The sequence below is a fragment of the Ammodytes marinus genome (assembly GCF_949987685.1).
Source record: "Ammodytes marinus genome assembly, chromosome: 8".
Taxonomy (NCBI): domain Eukaryota; kingdom Metazoa; phylum Chordata; class Actinopteri; order Uranoscopiformes; family Ammodytidae; genus Ammodytes; species Ammodytes marinus.
This window is the reverse complement of record NC_137212.1, coordinates 13494424-13511270: the sequence shown is the minus strand read 5'-3', so window position 1 is coordinate 13511270 and position 16847 is coordinate 13494424. Positions and strand designations below refer to the sequence as shown.

General features: G+C 41.7%; 1 protein-coding gene and 1 long non-coding RNA gene across 2 annotated transcripts in view; one reads left to right on the top strand and one right to left on the bottom strand.

Moving 5' to 3' along the window:
• The first annotated feature begins 523 nt into the window (after positions 1-523).
• On the top strand, positions 524-8525 carry LOC307254009 (uncharacterized protein). The gene is made up of 9 exons (XM_080032230.1): positions 524-701; positions 1402-1554; positions 1780-1885; positions 2085-2208; positions 2724-5141; positions 6148-6316; positions 6718-6880; positions 6993-7125; positions 7846-8525. Exons 1-9 carry the CDS (start codon positions 595-597, stop codon positions 8010-8012), a joined length of 3540 nt encoding a protein of 1179 aa, XP_079888356.1. The 5' UTR covers positions 524-594; the 3' UTR covers positions 8013-8525.
• Positions 8526-14735: 6210 nt separating this feature from the next.
• Positions 14736-16847, bottom strand: part of LOC307254229 — a 22834-nt gene continuing 20722 nt past the window's right edge. The window contains exon 4 of the long non-coding RNA XR_013844981.1: positions 14736-14824. This is a non-coding gene — a long non-coding RNA (uncharacterized lncRNA). The remainder of the gene's footprint in view (positions 14825-16847) is intronic.

Sequence of the window (16847 nt, the reverse complement as noted above, 5' to 3'; positions counted from 1 at the left end):
GCTAAGCGTAGTCAGGCTATGACAGAGTCAGTACGCTTCTTCATCCTTCTAACTAAGGACCAGCACATTTCATCTGATCATGGGCATCTGATACATTGGGTGGAAAGAGTCCATAAGTAGGCCTACCCGATCGATACAGAAACTGGCTGTGAGAAGAATCTACCATTCTACCGTATTAAAAAGTGCACCTCCTTTCAACTAACGTCTTACCTGATTGGTTGATGTAAAAGCCTTTGTCCAATTAGAGACACTTGGGGGCGGGACATTCGTCTGCTGCCAACAACACGGAGTAGGGTCTGTGTGTTTGGAGGGAAATTTAATAACAGTCGTGCATCTCCTGCAACAATAGATTACGTTGAAAACAACTCGTCTTTAGCATACGAACACAATAGATTTCTCGAGTGTTCATAGGACAAAACTAATAACGAAACAAATTGAAGTTTTGGCTAACTGTCTGTACAACGTAGTTTAGTTTTATGTGTATAGGTTCTAAGTTTCAGCAGGATCTCCATAGCTGTTAGCTTAGCTTAGCTAGCCTCGATTAAAATGTATCCGTAGCTTGCTGCAGCTGCAGGGGTCCGAAGATGCGGATACATGAGCATAGCTAAACAAAACAAAACACGGATAACGCTGGTCATGGATCAAAAGACGAGGAGGCTCGACAGTCATCTGTGTAAAGCCGTCAACGATGGAGAACCCAGGTGAGCGGGGTGTAATTGGTTTTATATTCGACATTCGTCTATTTTCCGGGGTTGTAACTGATGCTCAGCCCCCAATGCTGTGTGTGTTGTCCAGACATGCCATTTTTATTGTATTTTTTTATAAATCGGATGCAAGCTTACTACTAACTAGCCATCTTGTACGATCTTAAATGATGACGTTATTTTATTGATGCAGTAGTGGAAGTATGTTGACTGTCGAGGTTGTTTTCAGTTATTTTCTAAGATTTTAAAAGTACACTGTTTGTGACTTCTGTTTCCCCTTAATAGTGCAGGTTATGTATGATATAATATGTCCCAATGTCCTTACATATGTTACCCTGTGCCATAGATATTACCCTAAACATTAGTCAGTGAGGTTCAAGTCTCCAACTGACTAACCCTCTTCTTCCTCTCTGTTTCTGTGTAGGCTAAATCACAGAGACAGCTGAAGTCACAACATTTCAGACAGTAACTTCTGTCATTCTCAATTGTAAAAATACAGAGCAGGTACAATGCACCATAGTGGCACACGCAGAACATCTGCAGTATTGACTGAAAGACAACCGCATCTGCAGCTTTAGCAATTATTCTTAAATTGAACTAACACAGAATAAATACTGAACGGTTACCAGATTGCTTATTACTTCCAGAGCTACACTTAATATATGTCAGTTTGTAACAGATTACTCTTTCTCTATAGATCCGTACAGCTGCTTCTTTCCCAAGGTGCCTCTCCTCACCTGGTGGGTAGTAAAGGGGTGGCAGCAATACACCTGGCTGTCGGCAAAGAGACTGAGAAGAACACACGCTGCTTAAAAATGTTGCTGCAATATGGAGCGGACCCCAATATCAGGTATGATAAGAAATACAAATAAATAAAAAAACTGTTCGATAATTTTCTTCTCCATATTTTCCATTGTAGAACTGCAGAGCCCTCTTTTTACATAAAATGTTGCTGTTTGAGTGTTACATTTCTTTTAAGCGCTTTGACAAACACAGCACCAGTATGGAGGTTGAATAGATTGTTCAATAGAATAGACTTGCATTATGTGTGTTTTTATTCCTGTGTTTCTCGCAGGTCTTCAGAGGGCCTGACTCCTCTTCACATTGCTGCACTGTGGGGATGTTATCAAAATCTGAGGCTGCTCCTGATGAATGGAGGGAATGCAAACAGTAAAGATAATGTAAGAATTGTGTTTTGATTTATTGTTTTCTGTTAGTATATTGCGTTGATCACATTTTAGACAGCTGAGCAGGACATCGGGAGGTAATTCATACTTAAAAGTACCACTGTAATACAGAGATCCAAGCGTTTAGAGGATATCCACTAATGGGTGGCTTTAAATGTTTGGTTTACGCCTGTAATCTGCTTGATTTATGCAGGAAGGGAATACACCGCGGCAGCTTGCAGAGCAACAGGAAAATCGAAAATGTGCCCAGCTCCTTCAGGAGTACCAGGCCAGCTCAGTGGACACAGAGGAGGACGATTTACCTCAATTCCAATACTGTAAGAAAGAGACTTTTCAAGGCATTGTAATCTGTAGTGTTATTGTAAATACCACTTCAATGCAAAGTTAGTATTCCGATTGTCCAATATGTGTAATTTCATAGACGGAACACTTGCTGTAGAATAAGAATTGGCATAGAGATACATCGTATTTTCGTAAAAAAAACAATGCAGCTGGTCAAATGTCTAACATGATGCTCTACTGCAGGCAAAATGTCATATCACAGTCATACCACAATTAGTACAATGATCACAAACCAATCTCAATTCTTATCAAAAAGCTGATGGCAAAACATATAATACTGTAACATTTGCTTTATACTTTATACTATACATTTCAAAACTAAACCAAATTTACCAGTGACACTCTTACCAGTGACAGTGGCTACTTTCCCAGACACAAGTTCATCTTCATAAATGTCTGGCAGATGAGTTACAGCTAAATTTTTTTCAGGAATGAGGCTGGCCAGCGGTAATTTGACACCTTTGAAGGAACTGTGTTACTTTCTCCACAGCTGTGTATTCGGACCAAACGGACACGTCCGGCTATCCTGAATCGGACTACAGCTTCAGTTCCCAGGCCTCTATGATAAGTGACTTTGGTGAAGCCCCATTGAGCAGCACACGGCGCTCTTCATTTTTCAACACGTCTAACATTAATGGAAGGCCAAGTAGCAGAGGGATATCGTATAGCATTCTGTGTGATAACGACACTAAGAGGCATCACCGCCTGGACTGGAATAATCCATCAGCACATTGGCCACCTGAAGGCCCCTCCATTTTATCAAGCACTCGCATGTCTGCAGTGGGAGCCGCAATGCCCAGTCTTAAGGAGGATGCTATATCTGATTATGATGGTGTGTTCACATCAAAAGCAAATGAACATGCTGCTTCGCCCGATGACAGAATGTCCCCCTCCAGAAGAGACACTCTGCCAGCTTTTCCCTCCAGGCGAGCAAGTCGCAGGAGTGTGAGCTTCCGAGATGTGGACGAATATTTCCCAGTCTTCAGCCCTGATTCTCCCAAGCAGCGGCCTGCTGTTGACGGCAGCCAGTGCACCAGCAGCTTACCCTTTGACCTGTCTGAGTACTCTGACTTCCTGGATTCAGAACGCATGGCCACTGTTTTACAGAAGCAGGGCATTGACGTCACGTCACCGGACCACGTCTACGTTTTTTGCAGGGAGAGCACAGAAGAGGCCCTGGAGAAAACCGTCATCAGTAACTGTGTTTTGGAAGAAAGTGACGACGAACAGGAGGCTGAATCTGTAAACGAGCCTCAGGTGGATAAACCACAGCAGTCGGCCTGTGTTCATGTCGGCAGCAGTAGCAGCAGGACTGGTAGCAGTGATTATAGTAGCTGTGAGAGCGACCATTACACCAGTGCGCTGGATGCTTCTCTACACCCTAGACATCTGTCACTCTCCGCGGAAGTTGGGATTTCCGTTGGTGCCGAATCTAACAAGAAGATTCAGATGTCTTCAGACTCTGACTCTGAGATAGCTGGGAGTCTTCCACTTGTTCAAACGGAACCACAGACGGATACAAAACTTGAAACTATAAAGCATTTACCAGGTATGACTGATGTATTTGAGGCCTGTATTGATCCTGTTGTGGACACTTTGGGTGGAGGTGATGTCGTCCGGTCAGTGACAGACACCCCATTGCATGATGCAGCGCAGGAATTACAGGAAAACGAGGACCTTCCATTCACACCAAGTCCTTTTGTAACAGGCAGGACTCGCTCCAGGCAGAGTCGCTGCTCACTGAGAACAAGCAGAACCCCGGAGAGCCTCCTCTTCACGTCTTCTCTGTTTGAAGAGACCCTCCCTACACCAGTTCGCACACGCCGCCAGACGCCCAGGTCTCAGACCAATGAAGACTTTTACAGATCGCCGCATGCTGCCTGTTATACTCCATCTCATTCAGGCAGTAGCACAGGAGGAGACTACCTGCCTGCTGTTTGTCAGGACACACAGTCCAGCACCCTCAGAGCCGGTTCAAGTGCAAGCGCTAGCCAAGCTGACACGCTCATCCTCTCCAGGAACATAAGTGACTCCGTTGCTGAATCGCAGACTTTGTCTGACACAGTTGTATTGGAGAAGAGACGGGACCCTTCACTGGATTATTATGAAAGAAACCTTGCAGAGATTATACAAGCCATGCAAGGCCATAGTCTTGCAGAAGGCAAGGATTTTCTGACTGATGATTTGACAAGTACAGATGAGGCAACAAATGGGAACATAAACATAAATGAAGCTCCTGTTACGGAAAAAGAAGGCAACCTACACAACACAGATGCCTACATCACTGAGGACTTAAGCTCTCAGCAGGACTCTGGATCTTCTTCATCCAGCTCCTGCTATTTCTCCCCAAGCAGGTCCAGGGAAGACTCGGACCCTCCTTGCACTCCAGGCACTGGATGCACCCCCAGGTACAGCATGAGCCGGCTGTCCAACTGCCACCGGCCGCAGCGCCTGGCTAACCTGTCTTACACCCCCGGAGGGCGTCCACTCATTCAGGATCTGGACCAACCAGTGGAGTACCTCTACACTGATACAGAGCAGGGCCACGAGCTGATTGAGACCCACGTTCCCCCTACAGCAAACACCTCACTCAGCTCCAGCATGAGTACGAGCAGCAGCGACGATGAGACGGTCCTTTATGACTGGAGCTCCATGAACAATGACATGATGAAGGACAAAGGAAAGGAGAACCTCAAGCCCCAGACGGTGCCACAGAAGCAGGCGAACGATGACACCAAAGGGTTGACTGACAGGGACCTGAGACTGAGGCTAGTAGAGCTGGGGGAGAGCCCGGGCCCTATCAGCAGCCGCACCAGGCCCACCTACATGAGAAGGCTGCACCGCCTGTTGCAGGAGTCAAACTCCCATTCACCACGGCAACAGAATAAGTCAGACCAACCACAAACAGGTAAAAGTCAAATATATAACCTTCAGTTGACTGTGTGAAACTCATAAATAAGCATGAAAACTAAAATTAAAACTTATTATTTGTAGGGCCCGACCGATATGGATTTTTGGGTGCCGATGCCGATTATTTTCTGAGAAAAATTACGATAACGATTAAATCGGCCGATTATAAAAAAAAAAAAAAAAAAAAAGAAAAAAAATCCCATAAATATATATTGAAAAAATGTACTTCTTTGAACCCTTAAATATATATAAATACTTGTTACTGTCAATAGGTGTACAGGAACTTTTTATGTATATTGAAATATGCATTATCTAAAAAAAAATAAAGTGTTACAAATATGTCTAAAGTGACATGACGCATTTTTAAACTCAGCCATTAAGCATTTTATGTAACTGCACCCAACCCTCTGGAACTCCCTCCCTCCAAACATCAGCATCTCAGACTAAATAAACTCATTCAAAAGTCAACTCAAAACTCACCTCTTTCAGAAAGCATAATTACACCGTACTACACTCCAAACCTTATCTTTAATTTGTCTGTATTTTCTTTTCTTTTTCTATAAGTATGATTTTCTATATGTTTGATGTAAAGTGTCTTTGAATTACCTCAAATAAAGCACTATATACATTCTATATAATAACTATAGTAATATCAACTACTATTAACAGTCAAGAGATGACCAATGACTCTGCTATTGGTGTCAGGGGGAACTGTCAAGTGTGAATTAATCCAATGTATTACAACACACCTGCTGCTGCCGGGGCAGCAATGCATCTCACTCAACATGATTGCTGAAAAAAATAAAAATAAATCTGCAAAAATCGGCGGCCATTTTGCCGATGCCGATTTTTCGGAGATGTGCTATAATCGGCCGATATATCGGGCCCTAATTATTTGTATTGAAGCTCACTTCCACTGTTGGGGGGGGGGGGGGGGAGTTTTTTTATCCTTGTCACTGACACAGCCAGTCTTTTCATTGTGTTCTATTATTTACCTTCTGTAGACTTAGGTTATACTCCAGAATTGTGTCGGGCCCTGAGGAGCTTCGAGCTCCCCGATTGTCAGGCTGACGAGCAGGCTTTGTGCGAGCAGTTTGACCAGCCAGATCAAAACAGGAAGTGGAGGGAGGGCATCATCAAATCCAGCTTCAACTACCTGCTGCTCGACCCAAGGTCTGCTGTCTCTCACGTTGATTTGTGTTTGTCGCTGCCTTGCCACCACTCTTTAGTTCAAGCAAGCTAAGAATCAGCCATGTTTGTCCTTTGTAATTTTTTGGAGTCATCCATTTATAACTTGTCCCATAATCTGTATGTTCAAATTTGTAACTCTCTGTCTCAGTAAGGAGTGTGGTATAAACTAAACTATGTATGCGTGTCATACATGTCTTATCTATTATTAGGGTCCACTATGACATGACAAAACAAGTTCATTAGCTCATTTTATAGTAGTGGGCACTTTGACGAACACTTTGTAAAATCACTGACAAACCTACTTTTTCTTACGTTTCCTCATCATTACTACCCTAATACAGATAACCAAACTATAATTAAATGAATCTTCTTCTCTTGTTCAGAGTCACGAAAAACCTCCCATTCCGCAGTCACACCATGAGTCAACATGAGTGTTTCCAGACGTTTATAAAGGCTATATTTTATGTGGGTAAAGGAAAACGCTCCCGCCCCTACAGCCACTTGTATGAGGCGTTGGAGTACTACAAAGGAGACAAGACTTCCAAGGTAAGGCAGTACACACTGATACCGCTTAGCTTATAATAACATTTGAATATATGCAATGAAAAAAAATATCTGTATGGAAAAAAAAACTGTGCCTTTCTCCTGTGTGTGACAGAAATTGTCCCCCAAAGTGCAGCACATCCTTCAGGTGTGGACCGCCGGGCAGGGCGTCATCTCTCTGCATTGTTTCCAGAATGTCATTCCAGTAGAGGCTTACACAAGAGAGGCCTGCATGGTCGAAGCCATCGGTGAGTTTAGAGGAAAAGAGCGATGTAATCCCCCGGAGAAGTCCTGTTTAAATACCCATTCCCCATCTGCCTTGTATGAGGGTCTTCCTATATAATGTGATAGTTAAAAAAGATTTATTGATTTAATAAAAAGGGCTTTAGACTTAGAGTTAACTGAATGAAGAATCATTTAAAGTTGTATTTTTTTACTGTTTTATATTTAAGCAGTATGATGGGGGATAAGCAGGAGTTGGTTGTGATATATGTTATTTCTAGGAGGAGTCAAAAGGGGCTAAATACCGTATTGTATGGGTTAAACCTATGTGACACACCACTGATATTTTGCACAATAATTAGTTAATGGGCTATGTTTGTCACTTGCAGTTACCATACCAAAGTCAATGGGATGATTTAAAAGTTAACAACACGCTATCTTTTAGCTATTCGAAAGGGTGAGGCAACAGTTTTCCTTTAATGTCTAAAGTTACATTTCAACTTGAAAGTTCTGACAGCTACTCATAATCTAACACTAATCAATATTTTCAAGAAATTAAATAGTTTGTGAAACCAAGGTACCTGCATTTTTTACGAATACCCACTCCATGCTCTTTTGTTGAGTGTATACATTTTTAATTATTTGGGACTCCGACCTCAGGGTAATCCATGAATAAAAACAAATGAAACATCAAACTTAGAAAACATGCCAGTCCAGCATGTCAATAACCTACTTAATTCTTGCAGGGTTGAAGATGCTAACCAATCAGAAGCGAGGGGATTTCTATGGAGTGGTGTCCAACTGGCAGGTGAAGAAGAAACGGGAGCTTGGCGTCCAGCTGCTCTACCGGGCCATGCAGATCTTCATAGCAGAGGGTGAGAGACAGCTCAGACCAGCAGACATCAGACAGTAGTGACCCCCGGTGGAGGGGGGTATGAACAGCAGTACGAAGCCAACACACAAAGGGGAAATGCCACTTGTTCAGGATCCAAAGCAATCTTATAAAGTTAGGTGGAGTTTGATGACATGGCTGGATCTCCATTGCTTTTTGTTGTGACCTCTTTACAGTCTATGGTTGTGCCAAGGCAAGCAAGGATATACTAGCATCGAATAGTAATAGCTTTTTTTAAATGTACAATTCCAAGTGTCAATATAATGAGATGTGTAGAAACCAGGAGATTACATGTGTCTAGTACATCAGCATTTACAGGGATAAGATCAAGTTAGTAGCAGAATGAGCATTACAGCAGGTTTTTGGTATCATAAGCTTCATGATTTTTTTGCAAAGAAATTACAAATTAAGTCACTTTTTTTAAATTGAAAACGTTTTAACATCTTATCATATGGTCCAGATAGGACAACTTCAAAACCATTATCTCCTCTGGGTAATCTTAAAATGCGCACACATTCTTTTTTTCAAACAAAAGGCATTAATACTAACACATGATAACATTTTGTATTTAAAAATATATTTTTTTATGTCCCAATACCCGGGTTGAAAAAACTTGAAATAGGCCGACGGGGAGTAGCCTAAGCACTGGATCTTATGCGTTTACTTTTAATTCTGAAATTAAGTTCATGAAATTAATTGCCTATAATTCAACTATTAAACAATTGGTAGGGCAATGATTTGGTGTGTAAACACTTTTTCATGGTTGTTAAATTGAAGCCCAATCATTGTGATCTATGTTTGTACATTTTATTTTTTGATTTCTTTCATCAAGTGTCTTGTGATGTGTTATTTGTTATGTGAGGATCTCTGCATACATGTATGAAGTTCTCCTTTTCCTTCCCATTGTATACTTCCACTGTTACTGCTATGTTTTCTTGCCCCACTGTTGTTTTCACTTTAATGTTAAAATAGTAAAAATACAAATGACAAACCTAAGCTGGATGACTCGTTGGTCATTTTCACACTTTGTGTTCTTTGGTTTCCCTCTAGTGGACAAAATAAATAATTAATTCTGTTCTTCAGGCTATAGAGTTACTTCTCATGCAGAAACTGGGTTTTCATCCATTCAAATCTGTGTTTGGTGTTTATATGTCAAATTATTCATTTTAGAGCGCCATGTTGTCTTTAATCTCCCTAATTAACAGAATATTGAAAGACTGCATTTCTTTTCACTGGCTCAAGTTTATTTTCGGAAAATCCCTGACAAACAAGGGCTTAAATTGGCTAAATTCCACAAAAAAATAACAATCTAGGATTGAGTCTGCCACAATGCCTTCTGTTTTGCATTAATGGCCTTCCCTTTTGTCTTGTTTAAAATTGTATGCGGCTACTTTAGGAACAGTGGTCTTCATTTACTGGCATTATATGACTCGCACAGACTTGCTAGTGGTTGGCCAGTATTTTCTAACCAGCATCAAGGTGGTTTATTCAATACGCACAATGAAAGTCCTCTAAGAATAGCTTGAAGACTTCAATAAGCAAGGCTGGATATGGGCTTTCCGCTTGCACACATTTCATAATGTTGACTCAAAATAATGGTCTTAAATGTTCAGAATAGTGTGTAATTGAGGCACAGTCATTAAATAGCGGTATGTTTATTAAAAAAAAATCTACTGTATATTGCTCTAAGATATAAGAGGGAGTTGCAGCTGCACCAGTAGACTAATGTTCGTATTTCTCTTGGTCAAGCAGCAGTGATAATACAGAGCCAGTTGTTGTTCACCTTGTCATTGAAATACTGTGCTGGTACTTTCATGACTATATGACAGCGGCCTGCAAACACACATCCAATATTCTAATCCAGTCAGACAGCAGCTATGTCAGTTATGTACTTGTTTTAACAGCATGTTCATCAGTTACTGACTGAACCAAATTACACCAGCAGATAAACCTGATGTGCACACTTTAGTGTGTCACATAGAATTAAATATAGTTGATTCAAATAATAAGCAAATTATTCAAAGTTTGACTAATTGTACAATTTCTTGTATTTTGCCAAATGTGTTCTTAATAGGACACATTTGATAAGCTGGCTTTAATCAAAACCATTTTATATTGTGTTCAATCTTAAGATTATAATAGAATTCAAATGACATTTAACCAAAAATGTATTGAAGTGAAATTGTGAATCATGTCTTTTCATAGATCTACATATAGGCCAAACCGATTTCTCTCAAATAATGTTACAATGATTTACGTAATCATTGATACAAATATATAGGACTCCTTGCACAACAGTATTATACTTTAATCATTTATTTACATGATATTTATAGATTAGGTAGTTTTCTAAAAAGTGATTTCTTTTCCAGAAATTGTTTGTTTCAGTACAATTTAAGGTGAGTGATGTGGCCACCACATTCTCATATTTAAAGAGTACCCAAGTAAGTTATCATTGCTTTTAAATAGTTAATAGTATTGTTGCATAATAGTTATCTAACCAAACAGCATTAGAAAGATCGAACAAAGGAAGAGCCACCACAGCACTGAGGGCTGGACTTCTGATAATTTATTAGGGCAAATACAATACATCAAAGAGGAGTACTATAACAAATAATATACAGTTCAATTCTACAATTGTGTGCTTCTTGAATGAGTGAAACAAATATACAACATGATTCCCCAACACATTTTATTTCACATTTTGCCATTTCATTTCATATACCATTTACACAGTTAATGGATTTGTCATCCCAAACTGTCTCCACCACTTTAAAAAAAACTGATGGCATTCTTACATAACAAGATTGACATTTTTATGGTTTAGCCGATGGTCTTATCTTGAATAATTCAGCCGATAAAACTCTAATTACTGCCCTCCCCTCCCCCCCCCCACACACACGTACAAAAACAAAAGGTCACTTACCATTTTGAACTGGAATCTGTTCATGTTCAACATATTCTTGCTGTTTTATTTGTCATGTGATATTTATAACAACTAAATCATTTATCAGATCCAATACAAGCCGTATATTCTCCCTGTAACTTTCTTTAAAGGTCATTTTCTTACAACTATCTCTCGCATCCTTTTTCCACCGCTGCTGTAGTCAGACTCGGACCCCTTAGCGAGCGTGATCAAGATGCAATCTGAACTGCCTGTCAATTCAGGCTGCCTGTGTGTGTGTGTGTGTGTGTGTGTGTGTGTGTGTGTGTGTGTGTGTGTGTTGTTGTTGCGTGACAACGGGGCAGTGGGAGGGAGGGCGGAGAAGTATACATAATGCCATCATCAGCATATCGTGACGCTATTCCTTTTGACGTTGGGATGATATCTGGGCCACAGTTGCATTCATTGTTCAGTGAGCTCTTCCACACAGTCAAACCCACCGACAGCAATGAATGTTGATTGTGACCTTTGCTGCGGTTTGGAGGTCAGGAAGTATGTTTTTCTTTCTTGGTCAGACAGACGTAGAACTTTGTGCTGTTGCTGAAGAACTGGTTTGCTCTGCCCGTGTACAGGTTTTGCCGTGCGTTTTACCTGTTTTTTTTTGGTTCTCTTATCCAGACACTGAGTGACAAAGGCAGAGCCACAGGGTACAATCAACGGTCGATGGTTTTGTTCAAATTATCACAAACTCACCGACAGCGTTGAATGTTCACTGAGGCGAGCACATACCTGATGGTGACCGGGGATGACAGCCTGCTTAGACATGCAGAGGGAGCAAGTCTTCTCTGGGGGCAGAGAGCCTTCTTACTCTCTCCCTAAATCGCCCTTTCATTTTCTGAGCAGAAAGGACACTGAAAAAGTCACGACTCTGCTACTATTCTTTGATGTGTGTTTATACCCATGTGGGCTTCTCAGATAACCGCAAATGTCGAAAAACTTCTTACTTCTAGACTTTTGATATTCATCACGCCTGTTGATAAATATACACACATAAATGCATCATGAAATGCAGTTCTGCTATTTGCACACATTCTTTGCATCCAATGTTAAAAAAACACAGACAGAAAGAAAGAAATGTATGTGGAGGAGCAAGTTTGCTGAAATATACATACAATGCAATATATCATTAGAATTATTATTAAACCCACTTCGGTTCCATGTGCTCTCCACCACAGCCCTTGCTAAAAAAAAAGAGGCATAACTGGCTTAGACCCAAGTCTTCTTAAATCATGGCAATGGCAAATTGGCATAGAGCATCGGTATGCACTGTTAACTTCAAGTGACACATGTTCATAATGACTCCGAAGACAGTGACAATGTACGGAAGGAAACATTCTGTTTTACTGCAAGTAGCAGTTAGAAGAGAGGAATTCATCTTGAAACTCCTGACTCATAGAGGGCTTTAGTGAACACAGCACCTGGGTGGAGGGGGCTGCAGCCTGTCACCATGCGCTGTACTGAAGCGCAGAGGCATCAGAGCTTCATGCAAGTTGGAGAATGAGGAAGACAACGGGTATGAAACTGCCGACTCACCCAAGTAGCGTCTTGTTTCGCTATGATGTGGCACTGCGGCTGAAGACTGACTATTTTTCCCCTTCTTGCGCAAATACCAGTAAAGAAACTGTCAGCCATCTCTCACCAAAGTTTCTTTTTTCTTTTTCTTTTTTTTTACCATACTGCTGAATCACTGTTGCTCATAATGAGAACAAGAGTGCATGAGCTAGTGAGAAGAACAAAACTCAAACGCCACAGAGCTGCTGCAGCAATTAAGATACGACCTGACAATTAAACTGTGGCAGTGAGTCACAAAGTGGTGGAATGATAAATATGGTGCAGGGACAGGATAAGGAGGTGACTAAGATGATGTGGTGGATATCCCGCTGAAAGACTCATCTCACTCACACGGTCCTGTCCTTCGGATCAAAATAGGTCTCTACATGTCATTTACTTTATCTCAGTTCCAAAAACTTTAAGAAAATGCATAGAAAAAATAAATAAATAAAAATGTTTGTTAGCTACTGACACAACAACCAAGCTCGAACCGAAAGGCACAGTCCTTGCTGCGGGGGACACCGCTAACTGGGCCTCTCTCCACTATCCCAAATAGTGATTTGAGTGACAGCATTGGAATTGACGGAAGTGGATGAGAAGGAATGTTGATTTATAAGGTCTTCTCTGGCCGCAGGAACATGGTGACAGTGGGAAGAAAGGATCCCGGACTCGCGACGAGAGAGAGAGAAAAAGCCCAGAGCTGACAGTGTGGCCCTAATGTGTATGGCAAGGTCTGCACATCAGCCCTCCAACCAGCCTAAGCTGGGCATGGAGGGGGGGGGGGGACAAGGGCTGATGGGAAGGAGAGAGAGTGAGAGAAATAAGAGGAGACAGAGGGGGGAGGTGGGTGAGGGCGAGCATGGGTGTCTTTCCTTCAAACGCGCTGGCCTTAATGGCATGGACAGCTCTGACATTTAACCACTGAATCATTTTTAGATAAGTGGATGCAGTAGTTTTTTCTTCATGTGGGGAGAGCTGTGACTCGTATAATATTCCCGGGGGCATTTTTCTTGGCTAAAGATAAAGATATTTGGGAAACACAAAAATAAAAAAAATTAAAAATAACTCAGCCGATGGATAACGGTGATCACAGAACATGGAAGTGACTAACTGTTGAGGTACTCTCGAGCAACAACATGAGCCACAGTCAGTTCGGTGAAGCTGCTTAACCACAACTGTAATGGGCATCTTCCAAAAGGGAATCAGAATGAATGCGATGCAAGGCGCCACACACATATGCTGAGCAGATTGAGAATGTAAGGAAACTATTAAAAAAAAATGCAAAAATGTCAAAAACGTTTTAAGGACCGCTAAGAAAAGGCAAACTAGCAGGACAAGTTTGTGAAACAGATACTGTCAAAGTTTCACAATTAGTAAGGAGGACCCTGTCACAACACCTAAGTCATTTCAGAATGAGAAATCATACAGGAGCCAGGAGGTGATCAAATTACTGAAAAGTAGCAATATAATCTCTACTGTGTATGGTAGCATGTGAATGTGCCGTTCTTTCTTGATGTCAATGATATTCTTTTTATTTAGCAGAATAAGGGGAGAATGCCCGGCTTCAAAAAAGCATGATGAGACAAAGTTTGATCATATAACTTGGCTTGAATATGAAAATGATTATGCTTAAAATAGAAGAAGTATTGCCACAAATAGAAGCTACCAGTGTAGCGGTTACAGCCATGATGCACAAATGAGCTGAAATCCCTAACTAAATGTGAAATGAATGATTATGTTGGCATCCTTTATTGTCCACCCTTTTTGGGGTTTATTTTGAATGGCTATTTTTAAACAGAAACATTATTGATGCACTTTCTACGGGAGAAGAAAAGATACAAGAGTTCTAGGTAGCGGCACACGGAAATAGAAACTGACACAAATGTAAGATGTGCAAAGCCTCTTTTGAAATCTTTTTCCACAGATGCTCAGCCGAAATACAGGCCTCTCATCTCAAAGTTAAAAGTTTCCCAGCCAGTTTTTAAATCAGGCTTTACTATTTGGTTTGCTTTCATAGACTTTGGTGGAAAACCCAGTTTGTCTCTCTCTCTCTCTCTATCTCTCTCTCTCTCTGTCAGGAGGAGGGGGAGGAAATTCCTGGCGAGTGTGCTGTGAGTTGTTGCTCTCTGCCTGCAGGTAGAGACCGGCCTCCTCTGTCTGCCTGTCTGCAGATATCATACCACGACGTGATCTGTTTAGCTGCCTGACTTAATGCTCACCTGCTCGCGCACCTCCGGCTCTGTGTGTGTGTGTGTGTGTGTGTGTGTATGACTGTGTACTATTGACTTCTTCCGTCTCCCCCCGGTTGGAAATGGCGTCTCTCCATTTATCTGTTGCCCTGCGATTACAAACACACACACACACACACAAACAAAAAGAGAATGATAGATGGACTATTACTACACTGACAAGATATTCACAAACAATATGCAGTCAGTAATAAATCACACACACACACACACACACACACACACACACACACACACACACACACACACACACACACACACACACACACACACACACACACACACACACACACACACACACACACACACACACACACACACACACACACACACACACACACACACAAATAAATCCAGAGAACTGAGAAGCAATACATGAAAGAATGGGGTTGATTACAGTAATTGTTGGGAAAAAAGTGAAGACGGCAGGATTGTGCATGCACCGAAACATGGATAAAAATCTTCCTAACGTTCACTGGCATTTAGGCAAACTAGCAATTGCTGTTTCACACAATCATTTCAACCTGATTTCAATACATTTCAACCTGTAGAGGTTCTTTGTACACATCTCAATGTGTACCACTAAAAGGTCCAACTCTCAATGATGCTGAAACTCAACGCGTTCCACTGTGTTGAGAGGCTTTGGATGGATTGTGTGCCAAGCAACATATTATATTGTATACCCCCCCCCCCCCCCCCTTCCCTTCTGTATTTTATCCTCAGCTTGTCACAGCACTGACAGATGCAGGTTGACGTGTACGACCACGCTCACAAAACACACACAGACACCCATGAGAAGGGGTCTCTAGGTCCAGCTGGGGGTGGTGTGGCAGCAAACCTGACTGTATTCATATTCATCACACACACACTGATTGGAAGTGACAGGACACACAGACACACACTCGGCTGAGAAGAAAATAGCTGCTGGTGGGCATCAATAGCTATCAATATTTCAAGGGCAACCTGCTATGCTAAAAATGTCATAACGAGAAACTATTTTGCCGCTTCCATTGCACTATTCTGTCTTTGACTCCTTTTTCGGCTATTTTATCTGCCATCACAAAATACACTGCACTGTGCATTTATTTTATTTTTTTAAACGGAAAAGGGAGGGCCATTGAGAAAAGACAGATGGACGTGGATGTGAGGGAGAGACGGCCACAATTGGATGTAGACTAGCAGCAGTGAGTAATGTTATGAGAGAGGAGCAGACTGGGGGGAAAAAGCCAGATGAGAATAATAGCCAATGTGCAGGGGGAGCGACAGGAGCAAGAGAGATGGAGGAAGAGTGCCTCTCGTACTCTTTCCCACACAAACACACACACACACACAAACACACACAAAGCCGAGAGAGACTTCCGCAGGGTGCCAAATAAATAACCTTCCTTGTCATTATCATCACCCAGCCAAACCGCTCTCCACTCCTCCTCCACCTCCTTCCATTTTCAACACAATCATTGCCTTATCGTTTTTACAGTATGCTGCTAAATAGGAACATCAATAGACACATCCATTAGCAGTGTGAGTCCTTTCCTTTTCTGATTCTCAAGTACTTTAATAGCACACTCTCTCTCTCTCTCTCTCTCTCTCTCTCTCTCTCTCTCTCTCTCTCTCATCTCTCTCTCTCTCTCTCTCTCTCTCTCTCTCTCTCTCTCTCTCTCTCTCTCTCTCTCTCTCTCTCTCTCTCTCTCTCTCTTCTCTCCTCTCTCTCTCTCTCTCTCTACTCTCTCTCTCTCTCCTCTCTCTCTCTCATCTCTCTCTCTCTCTCATCTCTCTCTCTCTCTCGCCACACCCTGGCTGACTGTTAACCAGGCTAGCCCTGCGCAGCAAAGCCAAACTGATGGAGTGTGTCATTACAGCTAGTAGCACAGTTGCTGTAAGGGAGTTGCTGTCGGTTAACCTGAAGCTATGAAATAAAGAGGGTGGGGCTGCTCTCTGATTTAAGTAGATTTCACACAAGGAGCAATGCTAAAAAAAAACATTTCATTTGTTTATTTTGCTCACTTTTATGCTGCCATGCTGTAGTAGTTTTAGGCTACACCACATTATTATTTTAAGTCACGCTGGGATATTTTTTATCTGAAGTGCATAGAAATGAAATACTTCATAGTT